Here is a 24,478-nt window from a genome sequence, read left to right on the forward strand (position 1 = left end):
TTTATTAGAGGAATTTGGAAGCCAGACATATACATTTGAAAATTTCAAAAAATCGTTAGTAAAGGCCTTCCCCATAGTGAAATATCGCGCACGGCTGGAAGCCGAACTATATAGTTTCTATCAACGGGATATAGCAGAATTGACGGACTTTATTCTACGAAAAATTAAGCTAACGGATATGCTGTATGGGAAGAAACCCGATGCGGAGATTATTGAAATAATATTACCAAGATTGTTACCCGCTGTTCAAGACTACTTTGAAATTAGAAACCCAAGCACATTGCAGGAACTCTTCGAATTGGCGGTGAAGTTTCAAAATCGCAGAATAGCGGAAAAAGCGAGAGGGGCAACGTATTCTCAAAGTACCCGAAGGAAATCTTCAAATGAGGAAACCAGAAATGGAAATCGCTCTTATGGGGAAAAGAGCTATCAAGCTAACTCATCGAAACTCGAAGGTCAAGGCCCAAAAAGAAAATTTGAAAATAAACATCCGCGTACCCAGAAGGCACAGATTGAAAGGAAAGCTTTAAACGAGTAGAGGGGCCTGTGAAAGGGAGGGTCCAGACCCCGGAAGTTTTAAAAAAACCCTCAAGTAGACATTTAAATACGGTCATCGTAAAAAACTCACAGCTACCAATTATACAAGTCCTGGTTGGCGATGTACCAGTAGAAGCCCTCATCGATACAGGAGCAGAAGGAAATTTTATGAGTGAAAATTTCTTCAAAAAGAATTTTTATAGGGTACGATTATTTAAAACCAAAAATACGGAAATTATAGCGGCGCAAGGAAAAACATGTCACTGCATCGGGAAAGTATCATTAAACTTACAGGTAAAAGAGGAAAGTCTCAAAGTATTAATTTTTATAGTGAAAAATCTGCAAAATTCTCTTATTTTAGGTATGGAGTTTTTAAGGGCCGCGAGGGCCAAATTAAATTTTCAAGATAGTTCCGTGGTGTTGGAGATGGACCGGAGGGTGGTGGAACCTGTGGAGACACCGTAAGTGGACCTTAGCCATCTGAATGACCATGAAAGGAAAGTGGTGAGTAATTTTTCTCATTTATTTTCAGAAAAACCAGGAAACTTCCAAATAGTCACGCACAAGATTCAATTAAATGCCGAAAAACCTTGTAGGACTAAACCTTATCGGTATGACAAACAAAAAGACGTAATCATCGAAGAACATATTCAGGAGATGTTAAAGAATAAAATAATAACGCCCATAAATAGTGAGTACGCGAGTCCAGTCGTACTATGTAGGAAAAAGAACGAGTTTCCTCCTTCGGATAAAAGGGCTTGGAGGTTTGCTATTGATTACAGAAAACTAAATAATATTACCAAATTTCCAGTTTACCCTTTGCCGGTTATAGACGAGATCATTAGACAGATCAAATCGCCAAGATATATGTCTACTTTGGACTTAACGTCTGGCTACTATCAAATAGCTATGAGACCCGAAGATATACATAAAACCGCATTTATAACAAAATCGGGCACTTATGCATTTTTACGCATGCCCTTTGGGTTGTGTGGGGCCCCATCAACATTCCAGAGAGCTATGGACATTGTTCTAAAGCCTGTCCTAGGAAAATCAACTTTAATTTATCTAGATGATATAATTATAACGAGTAGTACCTTGGAACAACACATTAATGATCTAGAACAAGTTTTTAAATTATTAAAAGAGGCCGGTCTTACAATTAACGCCTCAAAATGCAAGTTCGCAACTAAAGAACTTAAATATCTTGGTTATAAAATTTCGCAAAAGGGTATAGAAACGCAAGATTCAAAAATAAAAGCTATTAAGAATTTCCCACGGCCCAACACCGCCAAGAAACTTTCTTCTTTCCTTGGGTTATGTTCATACTATCGATCTTTCATAAAAGATTTCGCTAATATTGTTGAACCACTCTTAGTAATCAAAAGAAAAAGGGGTAAATTTACGTGGACAGCGGAAGCTAACACAGCATTTGAAAGATTAAAAGAAGCGCTAATTAATGCCCCTGTTTTAAAATTCCCGGAGGGGGACGAAAACCTGGAAATTGCAGCAGATGCGTCAGACTATGCGGTGGGTGCGGTTCTTGTGCAAAATAACCATCCTCTGGCATTTTTTAGTAAAACATTGAATCAGACACAAAGGAATTATACAGCTACAGAAAGAGAAACATTAGCCGTATTAATGGCTGTACACAAATTTCGAGTTTATTTCGGCAAATCGCCAGTAACTGTCTTTTCGGATCATGCGGCTGTTGGTAGACTTTACTCGGGAAAAAACCTAACGCCCAGGTTAATAAGATGGGCTTTAAAACTCCAAGAATATAATATCACAATAAAATATAAACCGGGTAAGGAAAACAATGTAGCTGACGCACTTTCTCGTATAAAACTGGACGATGAAGGAAATGAACTTAAATGCGCTGTGTTGACTTCAAAAATTTTAGATTCTAGAGATACGATTATTACTGAACTGAAAGCTGATCCTGAATTTGGAAATATCTATGCTTATTTGAAAGACCCCGAAAGCTTCGAGCACACAGATATCGATGCGATAAGAAATAGAGCAAAAAACTATGAAATAATAGATAATTTATTATTCTATACGAAAACAACAAACGAAAATCTTGAGTATAAACCAGTCATCCCAGCCTCGCTTCGATTAAGCATTTTGAAGGAATTACACGAAGCAAAAACAGCGGGCCATTTAGGGGTCAGAAAGACTTTAAAAAGGGTACGCGAGGCGGTATATTTCCCGCAATTATACAAAATAGTAACGGCGTATGTCAGGTCCTGCAATCAATGTCAGTTAATAAATGATATTAATTACAGCCCGGCCGGGTACTTAAATAGCATTCGCGCTACATTTCCGAATGAAATTTTAGGCATAGATCTTCTTGGTCCCTTCCCCCAGAGCGAGTTAAATAAAAATCGTTTTCTTTTAGTAATAGTAGATCATTTTTCAAAATGGATAGAAATTGTTCCACTTAAACGCGCGTCAGCCAAAACAGTCGCAGATGCATTCTTACACAGATACATTTTAAAATACGGTGCACCGATAAAAGTCATTAGCGATAACGGAAAACAATTCATTAGTCAAATATTTGAAAACATATGCAATGGACTTGGCATACGCCATATCAAAATGGTTCCGTATAGACCACAGGCTAACATAGCAGAAAGAGTTAATAAAAATATAGTAAAAATAATTCGCAGTTACGTGAGCACACATCACAAGCGCTGGGATGGCTACATAAATGAATTAGCTTATGCTTTAAGAACGGCAAATCAGGATACTACGGGAAAAACTCCAGCAGAATTATTTTTAGGCAGAAAGTTAATTACGCCTTTAGATAAATTATTCTTTGTGCAACAAAGAGAGCAGGAGTTTAAACAAAAAGATGTGCAAAAGCTGATTGATCAGGCGCTTAAAAGCTCGGATACGGCAAGAAATAGGCAGAAAATATATTATGATAGAAAACGCCGTGAAGCAGATTTTAAAGTTGGGGATAAAGTATTGAAACGGAAATTTTCTTTATCAAGTGCCCCAGACAATTTTACGGCAAAGCTAGCTCCAAAGTTTGAAGGCCCCTATGTAATTCAGGAAATCAAAGGAGTAGTATTATATCTTAAGAACGAGAGAGGGGAAATCTGTAAAGCAAGTCCCGACCAGGTGAAAAAATACTATAATCCAAATGATTTTGAAATCCTTAAAAGTTTCTTGCAGGACTCAAGTCTAAACGAAGTAGAATGTCCAGAGATAACAACAACTATTCCACCACCCAAGAAACAGAGAAATGAAGAAAGATCTAGCCCTTCTACAACCCGGACGTCGGTAGCAAAGAGAAAAAATAACTTGCAAACTCCAGCGTTTAAGAAAAACAAAAATACAGATGAACCGGGTAAAGAAACCGTGGTAAAGAGAAAAACACCACCTACAAAGGATCGCAGGAGAAATTATACATCAAGGAGAACGCGCACACGGCCACAGAGTCAGGTGCCAGCAAGGCCGCCGTTCCGGAAACTGAAACCGCAACAGGAGGCACAAAAATACGACGAACAGAAGAAATTCAAGAAGGACTCCAGACCGGAGGACGTCAAGACCAGCCGTCCCAGGGAAAAACGGAAATGCCAACCACCAGACGATTACTCCGCCAAGAGGCTAGCATGTAGAGGACGCAAAAGAAAAAGTAATGTGGACGATACTCGGAGGGCAGTAAGGAGAAGATTAACATCCATGAAACCTCTAACTTGGGAGCAATATTGCCAAAAACGAATGACGGAGTTTCAAGCATCGAAAACTCAAAGATAAGTTAAAACCTTCTATATTTTTTTTTCTCTTTTGTTCCGAAATGTTATGCATAAGTACGAAGTTCTGTTTTGACGAAAGTCAATATGTCTCGGTTGAGACTTAGTTTTGTTTTACTTTATTTAACTAAGGCAAAAGTATTATTTTCTTTAAGTGTAAAAGCTAAAAACAAGCATTTTCTGTTGGTCGAAAGACTAATTCTGTTATGTTAAAGCCAAAATTTGGCCGAAGATAAAAATAACTTCGTATTCTTGTATAAGAATTTTAGTTTCAGTACCGCCAGCTTGGCGAAGAATGAGTAAAGTAAAAATTTATTTTCTCTTATTCATTTTATGGTAAATTGTAAAAATCATATGTATTAAAATTTTGTAAATGTACGTAAAGACTTGAATGTTATGTAAAAGTAGAATTTAGTCTAGAAGCATAAAATTGTAGATGCTAAAATTGAATGCTTAAAAGCAATGAAGTCAAAATTTAAGTATTAAATTGTAGATAAAGTCATGCTTTAGAGCGAAAGCCTGCATGTTTAAAGATGAATGAGGGGGAAGTTAGAATGAATGTGTTTTGTAGGGTTCTCCACCTACATTTGAATTTTTAAGAATATTAAAGTAGCTCATTGAGTTGTAGAATGTCGAGTAAGGTGTGTCTATTTGGTCGTTGAATTCTAACAAATCATGGTGGTTAGGGGAAGTGTTGTAAGACTAAAACACGAATATTCCCGTTTGACACCACACACGGTGGAGAGCCAGGGTAAAGTTAAATTAATGCTTGAAAAATTGAATGAATGTGAAGTAAGCAATAACTAAGAAAAACGAATCGTTTAAAAACAAAAATTTATTGTGTCAAGAAAGTGCAAATTATAATGTATTTAGAAAGATACTGATACTTATTCCTTCCAGATGCTGGAAGGAAAGACCAAGATTGATTGATGAAGTCCAGGAAAAGTTGCTGTAAGAAGAGAGAGTTATAACGAGCAACAGAATTTTAGTATACAATTTGTTACATAAGATTTTTTTTTTTGTGTGTAAACGAGGTTCTCCAGACTTAGTTCAGAATTAGAGAAACTTACAACAGGTCGTTTGTAGGACCTGCTTCCAAGTTTTCCAAATTCTGGCAGCGGCAAATGTAGGGTTTATATTTATTTTAACTAACATTTATTTTAAGTTTAAACTGTCTTTCCTGTCAAGCCTTACTTTCCCCTGGAACTGCCAATGCCAGAATATGTAAATTTTAGTAGAACGCGCAAGGATTCAAATTATCAGCGGAAGTATTATGATTTAAATAGAAAGGAAACGAGTTCGCTGTGTGATGTTCTTACTTTACGAGCGCGGAGGTAGTTAGCGAGAAATTGAAGAACCCCGCGTGTCGGCCTATGTGCTTGCCGGGAAGTAGTGTTAATCGTTCAAGTGAGCTTCAGTTTGCTGAATTAGCAGCGGTATTGTAAAACGCGGTGAGTTAGTTATTTTTAGAGAGCCTCGTAGTTAGAGTCTTGTCTTTAGTTTCTTTTCAGGTTATTATTTTTATTTGACCACCGAGTTGGCGCAGTCTGTGAGCGTCAAGAGCACGCAATTGTAAATTTTTACGTTGAATAAAAAGGGACTTAAACCCTTCACAAGACTCTGTGTTTTATCCAGTTTTCACAGTCACCTCTTGGTTGCGTGCAAGTTGGAGGCGCGCAACGTTACAACCTTTTGACGTTTAAAACAAAGACAAAAAAGAAAGCTTTCGAAACTGAAGTACTTTTTAAGTGTAGTTTTAATTTATTTTATGCTAAAAGTGTGACGATAACAGTGGTTGCTATATTTGCTTAAATAAATTAAAGATTTATATGATTTTCCGCCAATTCGCATTTCGAGCAAGTTCGGTTTGCAGAATTCAAAATTTTACAGTTCGTGATCAGGTTACATTTCCAGAGTCATGTAAGATTACATACGTCTTCCTGCAGCAAAAGATTCCTTTTTTTTTTTTTTTTTTTTTTTTTTTTAAGTTTACGTAACATAATACAACATATAATTCTTTATGTTCGAAAAATCACTTATTTTTTCCAATTCTCACGTTTCGTACTTCACAGATCAGACTATAAGCCAATTTGAATGTTATAGAAAAGAAAATGATCACAAGTGTTTTCTCTATAGAAAATAACATTTAGAGAAAAAAAAAATCTGAAAGGTTTTCAGATTATAAATTACGTCCAAAGGAGCGTTTTTTTAACATTTTGAGTGTTACCTTTATTTATCAAATATCATGTTCTTCGCACTGAAACCATAAAATTCAGATCAACAACAATATCGCAAAATAATTTTAAAATGAGCATATCTTCAGAATTTCGATACACAGTACCGCGCGAGATGTATAATTTTTTCCCTTACAGTGTTGCCATTGTTCGCTTTGAAATCGTTGAGTTTGTTAATGAAATATTCGTTGGAGGAGCACAAAATAGGAAATCAATCATAAAACAAATTTCAAATTAAAATTAGGGCTTCCACATGTCCATAGTCGCAGGAAGATTACGTTATTCAAAATTGGATGGCTTTAGGTACCGTTGTTTTATCACAATGCGAGAAACATACATACATTCATGCAAGTTCTTCATTATTTATTCTTTTTAATATTATACAGGGCGATAATAATTGGTGGCAACAATTTGAAAAGTGAAACAACGCTCTTAGTAAATGCGAAAATAAAATTAATAGTCTTTCTGGGCAAATTGCCCCTTTGTACTAATAATTAACTTTGTCTCTAAAAAATATTGCCAACAAAATGAAGAATATGTATAGAATATTGTTACGCGCAGGATTGATGCCATTATAGCACACCAGGTGACTCTGGCGTTCCGTGGAGTCACTAAAAGGAAAGAATTGGACATTGGAATTGAACCTAGAGCATTAGATTTTGCAAAACTAAAGAATGCCGCCTTTTTTCTCATGAAAGTATATACGACCGCCATAGCTTTATTACTGAATACGAATTCCTGAGAAGATCAAGATCTTTGCAAAAGTTTTTTTGTTGCATGGGGTAAAATATGCCAGTTCCAAATTAAGAAAGAACACCTTGAGTACTCTTATGCCACTCGACTACTGTTCGAAAATACACACACCTTTATAAAGGTGCCACAGCATAAGACAGCACTAACTGAAGTTCACCTTCAAGCTTGAAAAAAGCAAATTTCGTAAGGCTGTACGCATCTTTATGCATGTCGAATTTTAATTTCAGTTACTGATTAATTAATTAAACAGTAAACGAAATAAGTCATTGGCACTTTTATAAAAAAATACAGGCTTTGCATAAGGGTGCGCACCACCTTTATGAAAATACTGGATTCGTATAAGGGAGCTCGCACCTTTATCAAAACCTGGGATTTGCGTAAGGGTACCCGCACCTTAAAAAAACCCTGGAGGTGCATAAGAATGCCCGAACCTTTACAAAAACACTGGATTCATATAAGGGTGCCCTCACGTTTAAAAAAACGTTGGATTGGCATAAGGACTATCATGTTGTAGGAATTTATATTTATTATAAATAACCAATTTTTTTAATTTGTATTGTAAAGGCTTATAGCCTTTACTCCCCTGATTGTCAATGCCAGAGTATTTAAATTTGGTAGCGTGCGTGAAGGAATGCAAATTCTACCTTGAAGAAAGAGGTTAAAAACCGAGGTTCAGTAGGAAGGAGGGAGAGTTAGACTATTGCCGTCACCTCTGTTGCTTAAGCTTCTGGCTCCCAGAGTTATTGCTGGTTCGCGGGGCTTAATTGCATTCACTTGCTGCCGCTAGTTTCGAAGGGGGTTCAAGAAACAGGAATTATTCTGAGCCCTGTAGTTTAGTTCGACGACTTGTACCTTTCTTCAAATCTTTAGTTAATCCTTTGATTTTCAGTTACTGCCCAAGAAGAAACGTATTTTGTTAGCGTCAAGTTGACGCATTGTAAATTTTAAAGAGTTAATAAAGGGCACTTTTAACCCTTATTCTGTGCAGTTCCTACTCTTACAGTTTTCACACAGAAGTTAATCAAGTGGGCTCTACAACGTTCAAACCAGAAAATGATTTTCAACTGCGTGATTCCGCATGCCAGAGCACCCTTCTGAATGTTCCTTTCGAACAGCTGCCCCTTATGACTTTCTTGATCAGCTGCCCGGCATAAGGGTGCTGCATCCTTATCCAGAACAGCTGTTTTGTTTAAAGGTCCTTATGCAGCGGTTCTTTTAAAATATGCCACAACCTCTTGAGTGTGAGATGGTAGAAGAAGTGTTAGAAATTTGCATTTTTCCCGTTGGCGATTGCCCTGAGCAGAAAAGCGAACTATATAGCTGTGCGGATGGTTCCTCCCGACGAAGACGGAGAGAGGGTAGTCTGTCTTCCTGATTCTGATGTTACTGAAGTCTGACCTCCGTGCTATGCCTATCTGATGCTGTTTGCCAACGTAGCCAGCAGCTATGATTCTCTCAAGCGTGGTGCAGAAATGTGTGGCAAGGAATCCTAATAAAAAACAGCGCAGTGGAGATAAGAATCTACATAAGCATTCTGGATTATCATTCTACATCGCCAAATACTTGCCTATATGAAAAGGACTGTTAAGTAGGATGAAGTTACATTGTATCAGTCTAGTACATTCGTACGTTATTCATCGTATAATTTCATTAATGTGTCATAGTCTGACACGTATGTTCATCTATGTTGTTAAATCTTAAGGATAGAAAGTCACTGATTAAGTCTTATGTTTAATTTTTTAACTTCGTGCAATTTATACACTGGTGTGCAAAAATTAAGGACGAGACGGTTTTTTCAATATAACTTTGTACAAAAGCTTTCCAAATCAACACATTTAATACCGTAAGATCCCCAATACGTAAGGACATGAGTAATGTAAGCAACACTTACTAAAAGAGAAATCAGAGGGATAAAAAGAAGCTTTATTGAAAACGTAGCATGGAGCGCAATGCGACTGAAGGCCGAAACATCCCTGTGATGGGTGTCCAGCAAGAAACATCCGGTCTTTAATAGGGGATATGATCTCCCCTGACTGCTAGGCAGGTTTCACAGCGTCTGCCCATGCTGAGAATGAGGCTGTCAATGAGTTGTTGAGGCATTGCTGCCCATTCGTCTTGCAGCGCCAATCGAAGCTCCGGAATCGTTACTGGTGGTAAGGTACGAGCTGCCAAGCGTCTGCCTAGAAAATTCCATACATGCTCGATGGGATTAGATCCGGAGATCGTGCCGGCCAATCCATACGCTCAATATCCTCACTCTCTAAGAGCTGTTCGGCAGCTACTGTGCGATGACATGGTGCATTGTCGTCCATGAAAAGGAACTGCGGACCCATAGCGCCTCTAAAAAGACGCACATATGGAAGAAGAATCTCGTTACAATAACGGGTCCCGTTGACTGAACCTGCGTCGAAGATGTGAAGGTCTGTATGACTACCAAGCATGATGCCTCCCCAAACGAGAACACCGCCACCTCCACACCTGTCCCTTTCAATGATGTTCGAGGGATGATTGCGGCTTCTCCGCTCTCTCCAGATGAGTATGCGATGAGAATCGCTACTCAGACTGAATCTGCTCTCATCTGTAAAGAATACTCGTCCCCATTCATTGTCTCTCCAATTCCGGTGTTCCCGGCACCACAAAGAACGCCTTATCCGATGGGCAGGCGTTAGAGGTACACACCGTACAGGGCGTCGTGCAAACGGACCACCACCGTGCAGTCTTCTGGCCACGGTAAAACGCGATAACCGGTCGTCCAGTCGCCTGTGTCGTGTATCTAGCGATTTCTCCCGCTGTCTGCCGCCTGTTTCTTCTGGCCTGTAAGGCAATATACCGGTCATCTGCGGGTGTGGTTCCTCGTAGACGACCACTACTAAACCTCCGGATAGCTGTTCCTGTAGTTGAAATTGTCTCCAAAGTCGTGAAACGATGCTGTGAGCAATTTCGAACTCTGCAGCCACACTGCGGCCTTCCTCCAACTTCCCAATGATTCGACCTCGGGTAAAAGCATCCAGATGTCGTCTAACAGATTGATTATTCGCCATTTCTCGCTGAGGCAGCAACTCGGTGTGATTTTAACTGCTATAAGGCGTGCAATCTCTTTGCCAGAAATACTGATCTTACACCGACAACATGTTTTATACTACTCAGACACTCCCCCATTACGTCTACCTGCATATCTGCGCATGTGCTATCGTACATCACCTTACTTAATCTCCTGATTGGTCTTTCTGTCCGCTCTGCCTCTTCGTTCATCTGATATGCTAATTTTTCGACTTCGTCCTTAATTTTTGCATACCAGTGTACTTCTGTAGCAGAGAACCTCAGTTCTATACCCACCATTACGCATAACTCTCAGGGTTCTTCAAAGAATACCAAAGCTTCAAATACAGTAAGAAGAAAGGTAGAAAATCCACGGATCTGTCCCCGGGCAGACTAGACATCAAAATTACGAGCTGTCACCTATGTGTTACACAAGACTCTGGGCAAAGAGAGACCCTTATTATATCTCTTGAAAAATGAAGAATTCGTTGACCTGATTGAAATCACCTCAGATGAGGAGGTTGAAACTCAACAGCAACAGCAACTGAACTAAACACTGATGTAATGTTGTATTAATTAAGCTTTTTATTTTTCTAAGGAGCGAAAATTTAATCCATTTCCAAATTAGATTCAATTTACAACTTTAGGGATACATCAAAGCTATCCTTATTTCATAATGTAACTAAGTAAGCAGAAAAATAATATTAATCAATGTAGTTTATCAATTAATTTTAGTTTAGCATCTGGTTTTCTTTGCTTACTTTTAGATACTGCATCTGATAATACATTATTAAAAATCCTTTCTTTAAAGTTTTGTATGCCCCCTTTATCATCTGGTTGAATAATATCTTTCAAAAAAAGAATAAAGAAGACTTTTGATGACAAAAGTCTTCATAAAAGCAATTTATGGGGAAGAAAAAGAATGAGTGAAGAATCTAAAAATTTCATTGCGCAGTTCTTGAGAAATTTATGTGAGTCTGAAATAAGATTTGAGGCTTTTTTTCTTGCGATGAAGTCGTATGTTGATTTTGCTCTTGAGTTATTCAACATTTCGTGAGATATGTAATTTGAATATAAGGACTATACAGGTAGCAAAGATTTTTTACACATATAACGCTTATGATTTTGGAAAAAATAACACAGAAAATACCGAAGGATTTTTTTGTTTCGAATAAAATGAATTCCACCACTAAGCGAGATAATTGTTTAACTTTCCGTTTTAAGCACTTAGCAAAAGTTCCTGCGAAAGAAACATTCATTATAGACACTTTTTACTTTTTAAAAGCAATGTACACACATGTCCATAAATTAAGGATAATTCGGAGTCACACGGAAATCGAACTCTAAAATAACCATATCACATGTAAAATCACTACACACATCTCCAAGAATCATATGCACATTTCAGGAAGTAACCAGATGACACCGATGGTACGTCACAATGACGAGAGTGTAAGAGATCGATATGTAAGGAATACAGGCAAAGAAGTAAAATTGTTCGCAGGCGCTTTATAAGCATTTCAGTGCAATAACCGAATAGTTATGACACAAAGGACGCATTTGGATGATTTTTTACGTGGTAGAATTATCGGCCGTCTGGAATGTGGGCGTACCCAACTGGAAGTATCAGACGAACTTGGAATGCCCAGAGTGTCATCTCCAGGCTTTGGCAACGATTCCAAGATGATGGTAATGTGAGTAGACGTTACAGAACAGGTCGCCCCAGAGTTACAACGCCGAATGAGGACCGGTATTTGGCAGTTACTGCCAAAAGAAACAGGTGGAGCACAGCCTCAGACCTGTCTCTTCAGCTTTCTTCAGCCACTGGTACGACAATTTCAAGGCAGACCGTGTACAGACCCTTAGGGCAGATTGGTCTATATGCTCGTAGACCTGTCAGATGCGTTCCACTTACTGCAACTCACTGTCGCCTGCGGTTAGCCTGGAGTAGAGAGTGAACACCGCAACAGTGGGCTTGTGTGGTGTTTTCCGACGAGTCCGGGTTTAGCTTGCAGTCTGATTCTCGTCGGACTTTCATATGGAGAGCTCCAGGTACCCGTTACCACCAAGAAAACATCATTGAACGACACCGTTACGGTGGTGCAGGAGTGCTCGTTTGGGGTGGAATTATTCTGGGTTCCAGAACTGACCTGCATGTTCAAATCGGAACCATGACAAGAAAAATCTATCGGGACGTCATTCCGGAACAACATGTACGTTTGTTTCGGGGCGCCATGGGCGCACAATTTGTGTTTATGGGTGACAACGCCCGTCCTCACCGTGCAAACATCGTAAGCGAATGCCTTCAATCGGAGGATATCCCCTGTATGGACTGGTCAGCATTCTCACCGGATTTGAATCCAGTAGAGCAGGTGTGGGACATGCTTGGCCGGCGAGTTGCAGCCCGTCAACCTCCTCCTACATGTCTACCGGAACTTCGGAGAGCATTGCTTTTGAGTGGTATAATATCCCCCAAGATCGGATCGATAATTTGATACTCAGCATGCCTAGGCGTTATACGGACTGTATTGCATCGTCTGGGAGACATACAATGTATTAACAATCATACCAACCATGTAATATTGGTTTTCTGTAAATAGGTGTTTTTTGCAATTTGCTCCAGGAAGAAAAAATCGCTAATTTTTTTAATAATATCAAACATATAGCATCTTTTTTTGCTCTTTACCTTTTGTTTAATAAATAAGCTTTACAAATAAGTCAAATTTGTTTTGCTTCTAACTCTTCCTTTTCCTTATTTTGCATTATCCTTAATTTATGGACATGAGTGTATTAAATCGAACTAGTAGAACTAGTACAATTATAATGTATTTTCTCCTTCCTTTCTACTTGCCTTCGTAGCACAATCGGCTATTCGAGAGGTCCAGGTTCGAGTCCGAGGAGCGCATTGCTCATTTTTCATGTTTCCTACTTCAAGCATCCTAACGGCAAACAGTGGCGCCCGAACTAAAATGTGGTGGAAGATGATGCTTCTTCACCAGGATTTGGCGACTGGGTACCCTAATCCCCAGTCGCCCTTTAAAAGGGGGAGTATATAAGATATTTTCTCCTTCCTTTCTGCATGTCTTCGTGATGTAACGGTAGCACAATCGGTGTGTATTCGATCACGTCCAGGTTCGAGTCCCGGCGAGGACATTGCTCAGGTTTCCTGTTTCCTTCTTAAATCCTAAAGGCACTTCAGTGTCGCCCTAACTAAAAGGTATTGGATGACGATTCTTCACCACCAGAATTTGGCGGCTGGGTCCTCTAATCCCCAGTCGCTGACCGGGTACGATTACAGTTGCGGAAGGGGATTAATTATAGTTACTCAATTATAACACCCATTATACAGAGACAGAAACAAAACGCCACCTAATGGTCGCCAAGTTCAGCGACATCTAATGGTTTCTCGCCAAATTTGGCGATAAAAACTTGCCACCTTGGCGCTATCTCGACGATTTAGTGAGATAGCTTTTTACTCAATAATACTATCCCTTGTTCTTACTTTTTCTGCAAAGTATCGTTTCTTTAGATTTTCGTGTTGCATTATGCAAACAAATAGCAGAGTTTCACTAAAATTATCTACATATGTACAAAATTCGTAATAGTAGTTATCCAGACAGAATTAAAAACTGAATCATAGTTTTTTCTTGCTTTGTTTGCCTTTTTTGCGAGTGACTGGCACTGAAATAAGTGACATATACTGCTTTGCCTGAGTCATAAGTAGAACTGGATACGTACACAGCTAAAAAAATTGTGACAGTTCTATATCTCCCGTTCTACTAGGCCAATTGACGATATTCAACTTGCGTTTTTCATGTCTTAAAAGCGCGACTTAGGATAGATTTATATATATAGCATTGTTCTAATATAGGTATTTTGATACAAAATCGAACATTTTTAAAATGACATGCCAATTTTTTTCCATATTTCGATTATAGACTCAAATTATGCCGATTTGCCAAGTGTTTTTAAAAATTGCACAAGCGGTTTTTTTAAACAATTCGCTCTCAAAATTTCAGCTTCTCAAGGATAATTGAATTTAGTATACTATATTGTTATGAAATGTCCAGTCGCGGTAAGATGACTTCCCCGCAAAGCAGATTTAGGGTTGCCATAAAATGGCAATAGACGTCAGAGTTGCCACATTTGGCGACAAAATTGGTGCTCTGCCGTGGACGATGGAGAACCTTCTGGAACGAATTCTTACAGGTTTATCCCAGAATGTTCTCGAACACAAGCCGAAAGCTATATAAACCCTGCTGATCCGCAGTCAAGTAGAGTGCCTCATCTAGCGAGTGCGAGTTAGTTAGTCACTCCGTGCGGAGTCCATCGACTTGACAGCCAGGCAGTGCCGAGTGGGTCGTCGAGTGCATAGAAGACTCTCTTAGCGTATCGCGGTTTGTGCATCGTGGAAAGATTGTGTTAAGCTCCGAGAACGACAGAACCGAAGAGTCGGGAGCTGTGCTCTGTGTGTCGTCGACTGCATCGCGTGTTGTAGCGTGTCTCGAGAGTACGTGGAGTTCCGAGAACGACCGAGCAGAGTTGGGAGCTGTACTCTGGTGGATTGCAGTGAAGCTGTCTCCACCGTTATTGCCTGAAAGTGTGAAGGTTGCGTCGCTGATTGTTCTAGCGTGTTTATAGCGACTGGTTTAGTAGATCTTCGACAACTGTAAAAGTGTTTTGGAGCTGTCCTGATTAATATTGGTAAATAAAGTGTGTTTCGATATTCCATCAAGTGCTGTCGTCGTTATTCACTCCAAATCCACACGAACCCCGTACGAACGTGAAGGACGAAAAAACGCAACAATATTTATTAATCTCTCTTTTTTTATTAAATTTATTTGACTCTTCCTTTCACATTACAAAATTTAGGTTCATTCCAAATAAAATTCGCCCATTTTTTATGATTTATTTTTAAATAACTTTTAAAAATTTTTCTAAAACTCTTTTGAATTATAATCTATAACATTTTTACCATCATCTTAAAGTAGATGTATTTCTAAGCATACGTGCAAAAAATTACAGTTTTTTATTCAAAATTTCTGAAGATGTAGGTTAATTTACATATTGGCGCGATTTGGCGTATTTGTTATAAGCGATAATAACGCCGAATGCGGTTTACGCGCTTTGTTAAAAATATTTTAAGTAATGAACAACTTTTTTTCCGCTCATTTACAATGAAAATATTCTAATGTGTGCACCACATGACTTCCTTGTATGGAGTATTAAATTATACTCATTTTCCTTGCATTTCATTTAAACTTATTGGATTGAATTAAATCCACTTCGTCCATAGCATATAAACCACAATAGAATAAATGCACCTTTTTACAATTCACTATACTTGTTTACCATTAAATCTTCTTCGTCGATAGCGGTTACAGCCGAAAACATCGCGGACGAAAACGTCGCGGAGAAAACAACGCAAGGCGAAAACGTCGTGATACAAAACATCGTGGGAGAAAACATCGCAAAGAGAAAACATCGCAGTTCTAAAACATCGTGATACAAAATATCGTCGTCCAAAATAAAGCGTTTCAAAAATTTCGCAGTTTAAAAACATCGTCGTCGAAAATATCGTGGTAAAAAATAAAGTATCTACAAATCATCGCATGACGATAACATCGCAGACATGTTTTTTTCAGGCTTTAATAATTATAAATGGATATTTCCATAATGATTTGTGAGCGCAAGATGGAAAGAAGGACATTCTTTACTTTCATATTTTTTATTAACTAATAAATTTTTGCTGAAAAAGTAAGAAGGAAATTTAAGCATAGAAAATTAAGGCAACTTATAGCACTTAATATAATTTTAAACTGACATAGTTAACTAACAAAGGTCATTAATAAATCATTTTTTTATAAAGTTTGTACTGGTAATTTTTCATTAAAAGTATAATCTAAAAATGTTTAGAAAAGGGAAGCTACGTAACTGCATGAACTTATCTATAAAAAATTGCTAATTATGAGATTATTTTCTTCACTTTTGTCAATCTAATACTCTTAATGAAAATTATTTCTTCTTCTGCTTCAGTTTATTCTTAAGTATTAAGTTTCCTTCTTACTTTTTTAGCAAGAATTGATTAGTTAATAAAAAATATGAAAGTAAAAATTATCTTTCTTTCCATCTCGCGCTCACAAATCATTATGGGAATACCCATTTACAATTATTAAAGCCTGAAAAAAGCAGGTCTGCGATGTTATCGTCCTGCGATGATTTGTTGATACATTATTTTTTGCCGCGATATTTTCGACGACGATGTTTTTAAACTGCGAAGTTTTTGAACCGCTTTATTTTCGACGACGATATTTTGTACAACGATGTTTTAGAACTGCGATGTTTTCTCTTTGCGATGTTTTCTCCCACGATGTTTTGTAGCACGACGTTTTCGCCTTGCGTTGTTTTCTCTGCGACGTTTTCGCCCGCGATGATTTTGCCACGATGTTATCGGCGGACACCTCGATAGCGCATAAGCCACAATAGAATAAATGCACTCTTTAAAATTCACTATATTTGTTTACTATAGCGACACTCTGGCCCTAGGTTCACTTAACATCGCTAAATTTCAATCATTTTTTAACTTAGAATGCACAAAATTTATAGCATTTTAAGAATTATCTAATCGTTGCCACATGTTCTATTCAAGTACTATAATAAATGTAAAACGATTAAAGGGAAAGGAAAATAGGTTGCTATAAGTTAAGAAGTTCTCCAAGTGATTCTTGGAGCAAACTGAAAAAAATGCCCCAAAATGAATTTTTAAATTTCTCCATAAATTTCGCCCTTAATTTAAAAATAATTAATACGTAAGCATAACTTGAGGCATGGAATCGAAATATGGAAAACATTACTATTTTAAATTGCAAAAAATTGCTATTTCTAAATTTCAGAAAAAGTCACATTTTGTGTCAAATTACCTATATCAAAATAGTGCTATATATAAATCTAATATACATCCTAAGTCGCGCTTTCGAGACATGTAAAACGCAATTTGAATTTCGTCAATCTGCCGAGTAGAACAAGAGGTACAAAACTGCGCCCTTTTTTTTTTTTTTTTTTTTTTTTTTTTATTCTTTGTGCTGAGTACATTAATTTCTGCTTGTGAGTCATGCTTGTTTCTATTTACGAATCAAGCTTATAATATAAAAAGAAAATAGCAATAACGGTTAGTGTCATGTTAAGGTTCATTACTTCTTTATTTAATCCCCTCGTGAGTACGACTCGAAAGAATTCAGAACTTTGAAAGCAACAACTGTAATGAAATAACTTCACAGTTTGAGACTGCTCAGAAAAAATTGTTAAAAGTAAAAAAAAAACTCTCAGAAACGACCTTCAAGCACTGTCTTTCTTGACTCATATATCTCGTAAACAAATTAAGACAAGTTAACGATTAAAAAAAAATCGCTAAGAGTCTCTACTCGTTTACCTTGGAAATACGCATGTTTCGAAACACAAAGCTTAATAAATCGCATTCAGCTTCATTATTTCTTTTTGTAACATTTTACAGACGTCAACACACATTTTCTATGTATATATTAAGATAAGGAAAATTCTAATAAATATTTCTGAATTACTTTTGTAAATTTTAGCATCAAATTAAAGATTTTACAGCTGAGCATTATAAAGGAAGATGTTTAAACAAATAAATAAGATTTCCTCATCCCTTAACCTTAGTCGTATAAGGCCAACCAGCAGCCGAGCGGTAAAATTACCGAACGCTGGTAGTTTCGACCTGGGCTACATGGGTATTTTTCTGCTTTTTCCCTTTGTAACTTGTAAACGAGACAGTTTTCCTTAGAAAGTCCTCTTCGAAGACATCCCTTCCCTTAGGCAGATAGCCCTAGTGTGCTTTGCCATAATAAAATAAACCACGTCAAACCAAACGTCAAATATTAAAGCTAAAGTAACACAGTTCTTTATTTGAGAAAAGCTGCACTTCCATTTTTTAGATATTACAAACATAAGTAAATAAAACAATCTCAGTTCATTTATGAGGTTTAAAGATGTAGCTCAGACTGATAGCAACAAATATATTTGAACTGAAAACCAAAGCGAAATCATTCAGTTTTTTGCTCAATATTTATGTTTCATCTTAGTATATTTATATCCAAGATCTTTGACAAAATTATAAGGTAATTTCATTCTCCTTACCGCATGCCTTCGTGGTATACTTGGAAGCATTCTCAACGCGTATTCGAGAGGTCCAGGATTGGAGACCAGGTGAGGGCATTGCACATTTTCCAAACTCTAAATCGCCGTTCCCACTGGGGTTTATCTGAGTTAACGGAGTGAGTTCCCTGTGTCGACTAGCTCCGCTGTGCCTACAGTTCCGATTTTTCAACTTGCTGCTATATGGAAAAAAACTGGTTTTGGGGATGGATCGACTACGTTAGTTGTGTTCGTTAGCTCAGATAAACCCCAGTGGGAACGGGCCTTAATGATTCTACAAGTCTCAACGAAAAGGTGCTGGACGATAATTCGTCAACACCAGGATCATTGTATATTGTTGCGAAGTGCCAGATGCACTAAGATAGTTTACCCGGAAAACGAGGTTAGGGTTGCCCGAAAAGGGCAGGCAAAGGTAGGGTTGCAAGATTTGGCGCGAAATGTGACGACAAAATTGGCGATATGCCACAGACGAAGCAAGAACATTCTTGAACGCATTCTTAGCGCTTTGCCCGAGAATATCCTCGAAGGTAGAAAGCTATATAAACCCTGCCTGTACGCGGAGTTGCAGTATTTTGAATTAAATAATGTAGTAGTGTCTTGAGTTCAGAGATAAGCTTGAGAGCGATCGACCGAGTCGGGAGCTGTACTTAAGTGCTCAGCCGTGAACCTGTCTTTATCCTTAGCCTGAAGGCTGTGTCCCTGATTGTTTCAGTTTGTTTATCGTAGTTTTTCAACGACTGTAACCATGTCTTTGGAGTTGTCCTGTGTAATACTGGCAAATAAATTGTGTTTTGATTCTTCGTCAAGTTATCAGGTTCAGTGTTTCTCCTTACTTGCTTGGGGAACATTCAAGAACCTGACTCGGAACAGGGAGCTTACTAAAGCTATGTTCAATAAATGTGGGAAGTAGACAAGATACACAGGAAGGGTATACGAAACCCTTTATTTTTCTCCCTTTACAATGATTTCCGGACTTCGGAATACAGAGACCAACCACTTGTGGTCTGAAAGTAAGAATATAAAAATATTAACTAAACTCTAACTTAACTTTGGAATAATAAACAAGGGCCTACGTGGAAGATTGGCCGTATATTAACAGGAAGCCGTATGTAGTACAGAGAACTGTTAACACTACAATACGTTTAAAATTATTAAGAGGATTAAACCTCTGGCCTGGAAGGCAACCAGCAACCGAGTAAAAACTGCTAAGGCAAGCGACCTGCTTCTACTAACTCCTCCCTCTCTCTCGCTTGGCAAAAAGTCACAACTTAAGTACTTGGCGTTCGCCAGACAAATTTGCATAAATAAGTTAAAGCTTTTAATTCTGGCCGGAAGTAGAAAATAAGAAGTGATAGTAAAGATTTAAAATAAAATAAACGTTAGTAAAACTTAAGATCCTTACAAAGTGTTATCATCAGTTACTCCAAATCCACTAACCCGTATAACGCAACAATATTTTTCATGTCTTCTGCTCCGAATAAACCTATGGGCTCTGTATATTTTTAAACAAACTAATACACCATCTTTCTCAAAGCCCTTTTTTTTTTAGTTCTGAGTGATGATCGCATGCATGTATTTTAGAAATCTTTGACCGCACTGTTTTTATTTTTACGCTTTCGTTTTGTTTAATCGCTTGTGGCAAAGCACGAGAAAATTATTCTTCTGAGAGAACAGACGGAGTACCTTTCTTAAGTAAACTGACTCTCAGTCACATTACACATGGCTAAAACCACGAAACTTCCCTTGCAGCCAGCTCATCCAAGGCGATTGGAACCTCGGTCGAACTACCAGTATTCAGCGGCCTCATCAAGCCAGCGCCTGTTTGGGCTAAACAAAGAACAAAAAAAATCTCAAATTAAATTGCAAGATACTCATGGCACATTGCCTGGATATTGGTGATCTACGAAAATCAACTTAAGTATTTCTTGCAAGAACGTTAAGCTTCAGAAATATAAAGCGGTAATACAACTCTTCTAACAGAGCAATGTATGAAACTGTATGATACTGCTCTAAGAATTCAAGTCAAGATTCTTGATATATAAAACTTCCTGTAGAAAAGATATAATTCTTCTTGTATTTTGCAATTCAGATAGAAATTTCATAACAGATTATGAATTAGTTTTAGAAAAATGGTAACAGAATATATTATTACTACTTACAGTACTTTGTTGCTACTAAAAGATCCTTCAGTTTCACTGTATGGATGTACTGATAAGTCCCTTTGTTATTCAGCAGCTGCCATGTACCGTTTTCACTGTAATTCAACTCGTCTGGTGAAGTTCCATACAGCACAGTTGTCAGGTCGGTGCTCTTGAACGTGCTCCACATTATGGTCATTTCGTTAATTCTTTCTACATAAGGAAAGAAAAGCATAAATTTAGTACATCTACGTGTATCAAAATCAACATTTTGAAAGAATAATTGAACTGCAAGACTAAGAATTAAAACATCGTAAGAGATACAAGAAGTAATGTCCTCTGTTATGAAGTGTGCAATAGGCCTTCAGTAAGCATTGTATGTACACTCGTGTGAACAATTAAGAGAATTTTCACATTATGTCGAATTCCTGAAATACTAAAGGACAAATTTTAGTGAAATTTGGTACGAATGTGCATTTATAACACAGAAACAAATGTCCCATTCAAAAGTTATTTTACGTACGTAAGTGTCATTATCAGCAAATATCATTGTACAGATATGTCCAAAATCTACGTTATGATATCGAACTGAAAATGAGCCTCGTGTGGTGTATGGTCCTCTCTCGCCGCCAGACAGGTTGCGCAGTGTAACAGCATACTGGACAGGAGGCAGGAGTCCTTGTGGCAGTCGATCCCACTCCTGCAGCAAGGTAATTTGCTACTCCGGGATGATTCTCGGAGGAGGATGACGAGATGAATGTGCCTCCCAAGAGCGTCTTAAACATGCTCTGATAACTGGATCAGGATAACTGGCTTGCGAATCTAAGCGGTGAATATTCTTACTTTCAAGGTAATCATCGAAAGCTGAGCCTTATGTGTACCAGCGTTTTTTTCTTTAACAAGGACCCAGGATCAATTGCAACCCCCCCCCCAGTGTTAGAGATAAGGATATCTGGCTTGCGAATCCAAGTGGTGGATATTCCCACTTTCAAGGTAATTGTCGAAAGCTGAGCCCTATGTAGACCAGCGTTTTTTCATGAACAGGGACCCAGGACCAATTGCCACCCCCAGAAAATTCAAACATAGGGCTCTAAGGTTTCCTCTATATACCTCATAGCAGTGGGAAAGCCTTTGTAAACACAAGCACGAAGACATTACCAGTTGACCCACGGTACATCGCTGGTCCCCATACCTTTATTTGTACCTGTGTCTGTGTTGCTATCCAACATGATGCCTGCCCAAACCATTACTCCTCCACCACTGTAATGATCCTTTTTCCTGCCGAACGGATTATATAGTATTCCTGGTTCTCTCCGGATACGGTACGCTGAGAATCAGTGTCCAAGCTGAATCTCGACTCATCTGTATTGTAAAATGTAAGATGCTCCACTGAAATCTGGTCCATGGCTCATGTTGTCTGTACCATATTAAACGCTCTCTCCTGTGCGCTGCTGTTAGTGGGCCGCAAATAGAGGGTTTCTTGGCACACAGCAAGTCTTACCTCAGCAAGCTTTCTGGCAACTATAGACCGTGGAACTCGAGTTCTAGTGGTAACATATAGCTCACAGGAAAGCTGTTACGCTGTAGGAGTCCTGTATCCCCACGCTGAAAATGCCAAATAACCATCTTCATTCGTCGTTGTGGATCTTGGTAGACTTTGTACAGGTCTTTTCAGTATGCGTCCAGTGTCCTGAAGCTCTTTCCACAAAATGCAGGTGACGCGGGGCGTTACTTGAGCTCTGTAGACACCTGCGCTTGTGATTTGCCTGCCTTAATCTACTGACAATTCTGTCATCTATATGTTCGTAGCTACTCATTTTACCTGATACCTTACATAATTTACCCAACTTTTTCAAGAAACACGGCGAATGGCATGAAGGAGTACGAGGCCCACAAATCACCGGAAATCAAGTTGTGCGCTTATATTTCCTTCCCAATCACAATTCAGCAGAAATGCGTGTGTACGCGTACGTAATGGACTCGAATATTTGCATAATTCTTAGGCCGCATAATTTGTGACATACTTTTATAAAAATATACTTAATTTGGAAATTGTCATAATTTTGCACCCAAGCGTACTTCTAATAGACGCTGTATTAGTAGTATTACTGAATGTTATTGTCTAACCTGATTCCACATTTTGTGTTACCACATTTTATTATCTCCCGCCATCCTTTATGCAAAGACAAGAGTATGGAGACATTAGATTATTTCGATGCTGGAAACGTGAAAAATGAGCAATGCCCTCGCCAGGACTCGAACCACGGACCTCTCGAATACGTGCCGAGCATGCTGACCACTACACCACGAAGGCATGCTAAGAAGGCGGGAGAAGTACCTTACGAGGGAGGTAATGTTTTCATTCCAAATATTTAATAGTGAGTTTGCAGTGAATAAACATGAATTATGGTTTTTCCTATTTTTATAAAAAATATATTTTTGTATGTTTGTATGATTTAAGCTTTCTGCATTCATAAAAAGAGCCGATTAGATCTGCGGTAAGATTCTACAACCGAAAGTGGCACTTTACTTGAAACCAATAACAGTTTTGGGAGCAATCAACATAAAATATTCTTGCATATATATAAACTATAATAAATTGTTCCAATTAAAGGAATATTTTTTATTGATACCTAAATATCACGTGGATATACAAAATGAAGTCAGATTTATTAAATAGAAATAACGTACTATAGAATAAAATTAAATTATGGTGTTGGTTTCAAAGTATTTATTTTAAATATGTTATAAACACTTTATTTTCTTTAATTAAAACCCACATAAAATTGTATATTATTCAATTGGTCCAATAGAACACCTTTTTTAGTAAAATTAGTAAGGGCTAAACGTTTGATTATATTGGTATAAATTAACAAAAACAGTTTTTAGCAGCACCAATTGCACCTAAAAAAAAAACAATCCAAACTTTCGTATTACGCTCCTTTCTATTTATTGAAGCACATTATATTTTGTTTGCAAACGATCTACCGGAAGTGATATTTTGCTTTGAACATGTTGCTATTTAAAACAAATTCAAAACTGGAATTGGAAATATGGACAAGATACGTGTTTGTCATATCGCATTTTCTTCTTTGAACGGAGTAAAGGAAGTATAGTAATTGCAAAATATTTCTGGTATCCTATTTCCCTTTTGACCGTTGCCGAATCCATTTAGATAATTTTTTTAATTTAAATAATTAACGCGAACAAACACACAAACAGACATTTTTCTTTATATGCGTAGATTTTGTAAAACTCACAAATTTTTGATTAAAAAACTCCACGATTTGAAAGCGAGCAGTAGCAACACTTTTGTAAATAAAACATTTTTATCTCGAACGCCCGAGATTGTTGCCACTGGGAAAAATGAGTGCGAAAATTAGCGCTTTCAGAGTTTTTAATTAATATTTCGGCTGATTAAAGTCGTACGAAGACGAGAATATCCGAAATGCCTTTCCACGAATTTTTAGAATCGGGAGCAATGTATTTAATGTTTGGCAACGCTATTTTTATTTCATCGTAAAACTCAGAAATTTTTTATTAGAAAACTCTAGAATTTGAAAGCGAGCAGTGGCAACAACTTTCGAAATAAAGGAGATTTTCATCTCTAGCTTGCGAGACAGTTGCCAGTCCGAAAAATGAGGGCGAAAGGGATCGTTTTTCCGAGTTTTTAATTAATATCTCTGATTTTAGCTATTTTTTATTTGAAAAAGTGGACGTCGATCTTTTCTAGGGCAACAGAAAAGAATTGTAGAAAGTTTGGTGAAGATAGCTATAATAGTGACTGAGTTATTAGAGAACAAACACACAGACTTTCTTCCTTATATATATACATAAACTC

General features: G+C 37.8%; 1 protein-coding gene across 1 annotated transcript in view; it reads right to left on the reverse strand.

Moving 5' to 3' along the window:
• The window catches only part of LOC118190696 (acid phosphatase type 7-like), a 163,174-nt gene that overhangs the window by 89,826 nt on the left and 48,870 nt on the right, over nt 1-24,478 (reverse strand). Inside the window, exon 2 of the mRNA XM_035361451.2 lies at nt 20,659-20,850. Within this exon, the coding sequence (XP_035217342.1) occupies nt 20,659-20,850 (192 nt within the window). The remainder of the gene's footprint in view (nt 1-20,658; nt 20,851-24,478) is intronic.

Source organism: Stegodyphus dumicola, chromosome 2, assembly GCF_044657685.1.
Source record: "Stegodyphus dumicola isolate Sdum_Otavi_A_Nest chromosome 2, ASM4465768v1".
Lineage (NCBI taxonomy): Eukaryota > Metazoa > Arthropoda > Arachnida > Araneae > Eresidae > Stegodyphus > Stegodyphus dumicola.